Source organism: Bufo bufo, chromosome 7 (assembly GCF_905171765.1).
Source record: "Bufo bufo chromosome 7, aBufBuf1.1, whole genome shotgun sequence".
NCBI lineage: Eukaryota > Metazoa > Chordata > Amphibia > Anura > Bufonidae > Bufo > Bufo bufo.
Genome location: NC_053395.1, coordinates 218,004,212 through 218,014,279, shown reverse-complemented (window position 1 = coordinate 218,014,279; position 10,068 = coordinate 218,004,212). Strand labels below are relative to the sequence as shown.

At 42.5% G+C, this 10,068-nt stretch overlaps 1 protein-coding gene across 1 annotated transcript; it reads right to left on the bottom strand.

Annotated features, from left to right (window-relative positions):
• Positions 1-2,966: 2,966 nt before the first annotated feature.
• On the bottom strand, positions 2,967-6,868 carry LOC121008114. Its single transcript, XM_040440458.1, has 2 exons — positions 5,688-6,868; positions 2,967-4,275 (listed from the first exon to the last, which is right to left on the bottom strand). The coding sequence occupies exons 1-2, from the start codon at positions 6,657-6,659 to the stop codon at positions 4,108-4,110; spliced, it is 1,140 nt and encodes a 379-aa protein (XP_040296392.1). The 5' UTR covers positions 6,660-6,868; the 3' UTR covers positions 2,967-4,107.
• Between the last annotated feature and the right edge of the window lie 3,200 nt (positions 6,869-10,068).

Genomic DNA, 10,068 nt, shown 5'->3' with positions numbered 1-10,068 from the left:
GACTTGCCCACCGTGCAGTGTTCTCTGCCTTCATCCCTCGACGACCTTACTTTCATTATTTTTGGAGGCCCTCCCCTATTACACTAAAATCCTATAGTGGCCATATACATATGAAAGTGGAGCTGGACACTCCCGAAGCCGAAACAGTCGCTCCAACACTTCCGCCAATCAGCATTCTCACATAGAAGGTTCCGCCACTTAACTACCAAGTGGAAACAGTTGCCTTAAAATTGTCTGCTGACATCCATAGAATTAGTACTGTCTCCCAGTGGCAGCCTGGCGGGATATTCGTCCTCTAATGTCTGTGCTCAGGATGGAAAAGATTCTTTTCCATCCATTTCCCTAAGACTCCATAGGAACAGTTCCCCCAGTGGCCATTTTTTAAAATACATTTTTAGAATTCCTTTACTTTCCCAGTCAATGAGGTGTCCGTTAATCATTTCAAAATAAAAAAATGTCATATTCATATTTTTTATTTATTTCTTAGAGCTGTCTCATAGTTTTATTTTACTAATACTGATATTAGGAAAGGAAAAATTTTATCTGTTGCATTCAATATTGTGGCATGTTACATTGTCTTATTTATTACTGGAGTATCCTTGTTTAGATACACAGTATGACTGCACACGGAGTACCTGAAGCTCTGCGCACACCGGGCCGTAGAGCTAATTGCTGTTTGCTGGGGTTAAATGTTGTAAGGGATAGTCCTGGGCCTAACAAAGCCCCAAACGCTGTCCTGAGATAATCCTGGACCTGTGCCCTGACTGCTGCCTGCTGCATGAGAATACATTATACATCAAAGGCATAATTCTAAAAAATATAAAACTGTAAAAAAAGATAAATCTCTGTAATGAGGGGAATCAATGAAAATTGAATAAAATAATTTACTAAAAAAAAAAAAAAATCAAATAAAAATATAATACATTTGTATTAAATGGAAGCCATAAAATATAAAAATACATTTGTTACAAATTATACAATGTTTACAAAAAATAATGAAAAACAATCTAAGAATAGATTTTTGCACATTCTACTAAAAATATTAAAAAAAATACACCACAAAACTGTACATAGCAACATCAGAAAACAAATTCTAAAAGTTACAGTTCTAAAGTAATTTGCTGTAACAATGGATTAAATGAGATGCATCCTTAAAGGGGTTCAGTAAATAAGAACACAAAAAACAGCAATAGTGAATGGTCCAAAAAACTGCTGAAGCCATACCTCAGCATCAACTTGCTGGCTGCAGCAGTGATGTCATGTTCCTGACTGCAGTAGTGATGTAATCTTCCAAGCTGCAACAGTGATGTCATTTTTCCAGGCTGCAGAGGTGATGTCATCTTTCTGGCTGCAGAGGTGATGTCATCTTTCTGGCTGCAGTGGTGATGTCATCTTCCTGGCTGCAGCAGTGATGTCATTTTCCACGCTGCAGCAGTGATGTCCTGCACACACCAGGTCACCATGAAGCCATGCACTGGCCTCAGCAGTATATCGGACTGGAATGTGGAGATCAGCGATTGGCTGTGGCAGTGACATGGTGTGCACTGGAAGGGAAGTTGAGAGAAGTGGTAACTATGACGGTGCGGTCGTGTGGCGCTTGCAACGCAGCCTCGCCGTGTTCGAGTACCGCACAGGCCCTGCAGTCCTAACCATACAGAGCGACTAAACACTGCAGTCTCATTACTTTAATTACAACCCATTGCAACCCTGGTTACGCAGTACTGCAGCACACAGGATTTTGCATAAAACAACCCCTTTAAGAGTCTTTTTAAAATATGATCACATCTTAATTATTTTTAACTATCCCTTTAACAATTTGCAGAGAAGACTCTAATGTTGTCATGTGAGTGTCATGTAAGTTCAGCCTCTTCTGGAGATAGATGGATATCCTGTAGATATGCCATAAGTATTTAAGATCAGAATACCCCTTTAAGCACTGTATGGTGGCTTTATATGGGAACTGTATGCTGGTATTATTTAAAGAGGACCTCTCCCCTCTCCTGACATGCCTGCTTTAATAGCTTCATGCATTCCCCACGTACTAACCATTCTGGAGCATCTATTCTTATGGCTCTATGTTGTGCCATTCCTCTGTTATTTCTACTAGAAGTTATGAATGAATTGCTAGCAGTCTGCAGTAAGGGTACAGAGGGGCGGTAACAAGTTGGGGGTGTGTCCCTGCACAGACTCACTCTGTCCAATCAGTGCTGCCATTTTCAGTCTGTGCAGGGACACACCCCCAACTGGTTACCTCCCCTCTGTACCCTTACTGCAGACTGCTAGCAATTCATTCATAACTTCTATTAGAAATAATAGAGGAATGGCTCAACATACAGACATAAGAATAGATGTTCCAGAATTGTTAGTACGTGGGGAATGCTTGAAGCTATTAAAACAGACCTGTCAGGAGAGGTGAAAGGTCCCCTTTAAGCACAGTATGGCGGTATTGTCTAAGCAGTGTATGGCGATATCATATGGGCACTGGTATAATTAAAGCACTGCATGGTGGTATTTTGTAAGCAGTGTACGGTGACATTATACTGTATGCTAGTATAAGTGAAGCATTGTGTGGTGGTATTAACTAAGCTGTGCATGGCAATATTATATGAGCGTTGAATGCTAGTATTATTTACGCACTGTATAGTGGTATTATGTAAGCCGTGTACGGTGATATCCTATGAGCACTGTGTACTAAGCAGTGAACGATGATATGTGAGCAGTATAAGCTGGTAATATTTATGCACTGTATAGCGGTATTATCTAAGCATTGTATGGCGGTATTATATAGACACTGTATGTTGGTATTATTAAGGCACTGTACAGTGGTATTATTTGAACCATGTATGGTGGCATTATATGAGCACTGTATGCTGGTATGAGTTAAGCATGGTAATATCTAAACAGTGTTCGATGATACTATGTGAGCACTGCATGCCGGTATCATTTAAGCACTGTATGGTGGCATTATCTAAGCATTGTTTGGCGGTATTATATGGACACTATGCTGGTATTATTTAAGCACTGTAAGGCGGTATTATCTAAGCAGTGTATGTTGATATCATAGGAGCACTGTATGCTGGTATAATTAAAGCATTGCATGGCGGTATTTTTCAAACAGTATATAACAATATTACAGTATATGAGCACCGTATGGCGGTGTTATCTAAGCAGTGTATGGTAGTGTTTTTTTGGTATGTTATATTCACATTTTGGCAGCGTTGTGTCACTGTTGCATCAGCCCTACAAAGCGCCATTGACCCACAATGCAGAAAACACTTTCAAGCGTCAATAGAACTAATTCGGTGCAATTTGATAAATGGGGTGTGTCAACTTCTGCAATGAATGTGCCAACCATGCAAAAAGTCCAGCTTCCTTTCTTCCCTTGCTGAGGCTTAAAATAGCTGCAGTTCCTGAGCTCACCCTCCTGAGTTCTGGCAGCGCGCCCGGGCAGGACTGCGGCTCGCACGTAACCGAGAAAACGAAGGAATCTGCTCTAATTGAACCTAATGAGCCGAGAATATTTCTGCAAATCCAATAGAAAGAGAGCAGATCAAGAGCGAGGGCAGGACAAGACAAGGAATTAGTGCTGATGGAGTCTTCAACGTCTTCTTTCTTCCCAGAAAACTCAAGCATCAGAGGAAATATTGACTTTTCCTTGTTCAGGAAGGGAGACGAATTAAACATTTTGGGATTTAAAGATCACGTCACAGTTTTGCCTCGTTCTTTAAAAAGAAATCTGTGTAAGATCATGATAGCGCGGCCACGTGTGGACTGGTCCTTATGGCTAGATGCCTTACAGCAAGTCCTGATCTTCAGCTGGGAGAAGTAGAATGGATTTTCTAGATTCGCCGTTGTTTTTCCTGGAAGTGAAGCTGGTTATGATCTCTAGGCCTCCTGGCTCAGTGGGTAAGAGCGATGCTGGTAGAGACAGCTAAGCTCATTGGCTTGATACATTTGGTAATGATAACCCAAAATATAACAGCTGAATACATTCTATAGTTATAGGGAAGTCTGGAAAACTGGGTGCTCTGACAGCCAACCTGGCCGCCCTGTGACCAGATTGTCTCAGACCCCCTTAAGTTCCATGCCAGGGGTGCCCCATGTCCTTCAGTGTGTGGAAAAAACATCGGAGGAGTAGTCGGAGCTGTGAGAAAAGACTGAGTTGTTCTCCCATTCACCGTCACTGAACCCTCCGGAAGATTCCAGGGGAGACGCCTCCATCGGCTGTTTTTGTGGGTTTACTGTGGCCTCCAGTTGTGTGCAACGTTCCCGAACCTGGAAGTTCAAAAGAAATCGGTCAACAAAGCCTTCCAACATTTCAGTCACCATTTGCAGAACAATTTCAGCCCCGCCTTGATATGTCCACAAAAACCACCACTTTGGGACAAATCTGCAGAAGCCTCGTCTCTCTGAGGTCCAGTCCTGTGGGGAAAAAAACGGGATGGCTGGGAGATATGGGTCAGCAGGTGTGTCTCCTTTCACTATACTTGAATGCAAAGTGGGTAGAATTGTCTTTTAGCTTTCACACTATATGGCGGTATTACGGTGGCGTAATTTAGCCATTTTATATATTGCAGTCTCAACACCTGGTCCTCCGGAACCGAACATGGTTACCATAGAGTTCTAAGCTGATCTAAATTTCTGTTCCTTAGAATAGAGTCAGGTCTGGGTGTAGCGGGAGTAATATGTGCGTTAAAATGGCTAAATAGTGACCACATAATACCGCCATATTGTGGGAGCCTAACACATACAGTACTTATAAGATCGCTTATGGTAGCCACCGAGATCTGTAGACCAAGCAGCTCATATAATATTCTGCCTTTTTCTAAGATACATCTTGTTTCAGTTCATCACCATTTTTAAGATCTCTGCTGGCTGTCATTGAATGGGAGCAATCCTGATTGTATACAGTGGCTGAAAACCTACCCTCAAAATGTATTTAATATCAAAGGAAAGAGGAGCAATTGTCACAAAGCCTCCACTTTGGTCTAAACATACATTATGGTGCCCACTGGGTGCAGCCAACGGTAGAGGGAATAATGACCACACGAAAGGTCGGAGGCAGCGAACGATCGTTCACGTGGCCATTTGTTCAGACTATTTTCTGGCGGCAATCGACTTCCTAAATTGTTGATTGGTGTTGGTAACGGGCAAAAATCTTCCCCCCTAAAAGGACCCTTACTTTCTATCTTTCTCTAAATAAATAGTCTGAGGCCTCCCATAGGTTTGCTCCGGGGCCCCCACATACCTTCATCCAGCCCTGCCTACACTGATACATTGTAGCAAACCATTAGGGAAGGACATACATTTGAGCTGCTGATGTCTTCTGGGACCACAGTCTTTCCTGGAGGCAGTTTTGACAAACTCTCCCCTGTCAGAAGTAATACATCTGCTCAGCTACAGCTACAATTTTATTTACCATTCACTGACAGCAAGAAGCGATCTTGAAAATGGTGAGGATTTAACAGAAAAGTTGCAGAACGTTTCATTCTTACAATAAGCTTTATTTTGGCTCCTCCTTTTAAGGTGAAGCTGACACCCAACATTCCTTTTTAGATATATCTCTTTCTGGGAAAGATGGGTGTCAACCAATATGGCCGCCATTACAGCTTCTGCCGATGTTCTCAGCAGGCTGTCCTAGACTTCCTTCCTAGTCATACAGTGATATGGGATTTATATCAACTTACCATATCTATCTGTCTAATGAGCAGTGGTCGGACCTCCAGCTCGAGCTGCCAGTCACAGCTTACTACTCGTTGACGGAAGATTTCCAGGTCGAGCTGCCGCTGCAGTTTCTCCAGACGCCTTTGGTTTTCCAGGCTGATGTCAGAAGTGTCTGTTCCATCTCTCTGAAGTTTGCTGATGTCCTGCTGGAGACTCTGCACCTTCTGCTTGGTGTCCTTCACCTGCTTTTCCAAAGCCTCGGCTTGTCCTGCTCTCCATAGGAGAAACATCAGATGTTCTCTCACGTCCTTCAGTTCGGCTTGGGTCTCTTCATCAGCTGTAGATTTGGCTGACCCAAAAAATTTCCTTGTTTTTGTGACCTGAAACTCATGGTCTAATTGACTCCTCAATGGAGTGACACTTGAAGGATTCTTATTCCGAGCTTCATGGAGAAGGATCCAGTTTCGAGCTAAATTAGCTGTCACTAGACTTTCTTCAAATATATCTGGAATACAGTGCAGTAAGCCCATTGGATGAGAAGGTCCTTGGGTATCATGAGTCCCTGAGCTAAGAAGAAGGGCCCACCTCCGTCGATGGTGGAATAGTTGCCTGGCGGTGCTCGCGATGTTACCAGGGGACACCGGGATGGGTGTTTGTACAGTCAGGGTTTCTGCCTCTTCATTGATGTACAGGTTATCACACAATGGGAAAACCGCATGGTCATCAAAGGAGTCCTTCATGGTCCCAAGATACCCCACATAGGACAACAACCAAGAGAAGTACCTGCGGAGTCGAAACCCTTGCTCTCCAGATGTGGAAGTAGATTGGACATATTGGTTTACCTTCTTCCAGCTGTCAAGATTTTCCTTGTTGTCTTCTGCAACCAAAGCCAAGGCTCTTTGCAAGGTTTGCAGGTCAAAGCTGACTCGACACTTCTGGACCTGGTCCTCGAAGACTTTGATCTCCTCTCGCAATGATGAATACAGTTTTTCCATGCTCGAAACACCTCATAACTCTATTCCGATACTATAGTTTGCTGGTGGATGCAATGTCCTTCTGCTGCTAAGGACCTCAAATTGACCACTTCAGGGTCTAAGTTTGGGCTAAAGCTGTTTCATACTTTTCCAGATCTTGCTTCACCTCATGGTGCAGACCATTATTTCAGCTCCAGAAAGTTCCTTGACGGCTCGGGATTTGCAGCCTTTCTTGCTCTCTCACCTGTCTCAGTTATTTCTGCACCTTTGCTGAGCTCCTACAACGCACTGGTTTCCTGGCAACTCCTGGCAGGTTCAGACCTGCAGCTCCAACTTTTTGTTTAGTTTCCAAGTGACAACTACGCCCAGTCTGCCCAGTGATTACTGTGAAGCTGATGGATTTATGAACAATAGATCCCTGGCTAGCATATTGTTAGATAGTTGAATTAGCAAGCCAATGCTGTAAGGGTATATTCACATGCAGCAGATATTTTAGTTTCTGAAAATCCTATTCAGATGAATGGGACATAAATCTGCTGTGTGGGAATATACCCTAAAAATAACCAAGACTTTTGAGAGAACTGACGTATTTTGGCATCAGGTTGAATCCAATAAAAAATAATGAAAATCCATTGACTGACCAATCACATGGGAGAGATCCCAAAAGTGTGTTGACCTCAATCTTTTTAAACATATGTTCCTTTATATAGGGTATTTCTCCAACGACACTGCATTTGACCATCACCTCCAAAACTGACTACAGACCCCGGACCAGACCGTCTAAATTAGCACAGACCCCAAACCATTGTGCAGTGTGCCAAAACATACTGCAAAGCACTGAAAGTGTTAATATCATTGTATTTCATGTATTATGTGCATGTCCTATAAATCCCATAAGGTTGTATAGGGAATGGGAGGTCCCATGAGGCTGGTCAGGGCTGGCTCCACATTTCCTCTCTAGGAGGAGGATTCTGATGTGAACACCTCAGAGTGAGAAGAAGCAGATCCTGTAGGGAGATCCAGTCCCCTATAGACTACAAGCAGTTTATGTACCAGCCCTTAGAAGGGAGAAGATCTACAGAAGGTTTAGCTGACACAAAGGGATTGCGGACAACTTTGGCAAGGAAGGTAATGGCCGCCAATCTGGCTTTAGCCTCCTCTGCATGTAGTGGGGACACTATAAGCTACAAGCTGCCCACCATAACCAAAGGACAGGAAGGCCCTCCTGTTCAGAGACTGTAGAAAGGGCATCCATTTAGGCTGTGAAAAGGAGATATTGACCACTCTGCTTGTGAGAGAGAGAAGCTAGCCTTGTTAGCGCAATTCATGCGCTTCTCCTTCTTCTTTGTGTGGTGCCAAATCAATTAGAAGAATAAGTATGTGTACAGCATACTGCTTTATAATGAGACCAGACACTAGGTGGTTTCATGAAAGCATCTTCTCATCCTCCTTTAGCCATGGTAGAAGAGAGCAGGCGAGAGAGCGTTTTATTCACAGTACATTCACTTAAATAGCAGACATGACATCACAAAAGGGGTGTTCCTTAAGAAGAGACTATTGGCTCCTTAACCTGATAGGAGTGGTTTCACTGAGTCTATAGGTGTATTTGAAGACTGTAATGTAATCCCCTCTTTCCCCTCCCTCATTGACCTTCTCATACTCATGGTTTGCAGCCATCTAGTGGACAGAAATGTGTACTACAGAATATTCTCATTATATATTCAGAAAATCATAAATCCTTCTCTCACAAATCCCTCCTTTTGCGGGAAATAGACCAGAGGTGAACAGGCAAAAGTGAGGTACTCTCCCAACGCCCTAAACAGCGAAGAGCTGGACTTTCCTTATTGCTTCACCAGGTCCCCTCAACTCCCTTTCGGGTTTGCCTTCACCTTGTCCTATTTACACCGCAACCATCAACAAGGTTTTATTTACTTAAGGATGGAATAATCTTTGTCTTTGACAGGGGCACAGCACATATACATAGTGTGGGCATGGATGTATTATACATTTTCCAAAATAATTTTCCTAAAATGTAGAACTATATGACAGCCTGTTAAAACCAAATTCTAATAACATTGTAGTCGCTGAACCAGTTCCCAAAACATTATTCTGGCCATGATATTAATTTCAGAATTTTTCCCATCAGTTCATTTGATAAAGTCTATCAGTTTCTTCAGATCCTTGGTGATCCTTCCATCAGTTTCTTCAGATCCTTGGTGATCCTTCCATCAGGGGCAGTGTTGTCCGGGATGTAGATGCAGCAGTTCCTGTAGACCCCTCCTTTTTCTGCTGTCAAGGACCAGTCGGTTCTGTAGAGTCATCACTGGAAAAGAGCTCAGTTGTTCCACCATTCTCTGCACAGCATCACAGATATAATTCACAAATCTCTGTTGATGACAATAGATATGTTAATCCAATCAAAAAAAAAATTATTATTAATTTTTTTATACTACTAATCATGGGAATTAATGACTCGAATCCTGCAACTATCTGACTTTTAGCTTTAAATTAATCAGAAAATCTTCTACAGATTCCTATGGCATCCATGTATAAACGTGAGTCAAAAGATGTAGGCAGTGACCTCCTTAGTCGTGACCGGACATTGTTTTCTGATTTGATCCCACTCAGGAGGTGAGAATAGAACAAATGGCATCAGTACCCGATCAGGACTTGATCAGGGTACATTGACCACTTCATTCCACCTGCATCCTGGGTCGGAGTTTCAAATCTCCACACAATCACCAGATATCTACCTTTTGATAATTTTTGGTTGATAAACCAACTGTCAGAGTAAACGTCAGAGTCACTACTTGTCTTCTTCAGCTGAATTATGTAAGAACAATATCCTGGAGGGAAAACACCAAAGGGCTTTCCTGTATAAATCCTGTCTCTAAGGTCCTACGGGATCTTTGTCACTTACACATGCTCCTAACACATATATCCCCAAATCCTGTTGGATAGAATTTCTAATGGACAGGAACAGAGGATTACACTCATCATGTTTACAACTGTTTGGTGGGGTTCCCTTCAGGATAGTCATTCTTTGGGACAAACCTTCGCCTTTACTGACTGTAGAGGTAGTTTCCACTGGATTATATTCCTAACACTTTAGACTAGTACTCCATTCTTGTTAATTTCCAATATCCACAGTTGGTCTGGTCATATTTAAATACAATTACCATAGACTGGGTCAGTCCCCGTCACACAGATGTACTTATCAGACCAAAACCAAGTGTCCTATCTGTCATCTGTCTTACAGTCCACTATACTGCAAAAGTCAACTTAGTTGTTCCTGACTCATCTTGATAATATATCACCGTTGGAATTTGATTTGACTGTGATTTCCCCTTTGTACAATATGGAACAAACAATAAGGCATGAAACAACATTATGGCTCTTATAGTCCTGACACTTGATTGCAATACGATCA

Bases quoted from the DNA above. Each gene is read 5' to 3' on its own strand.
- LOC121008114 (XM_040440458.1), bottom strand. From the start codon at position 6,659: ATGGAAAAACTGTATTCATCATTGCGAGAGGAGATCAAAGTCTTCGAG. The intron at 4,276-5,687 runs GTAAGTTGATAT...TTGAACTTCCAG, and splicing joins TCATTAGACAGATAGATATG to GTTCGGGAACGTTGCACACA.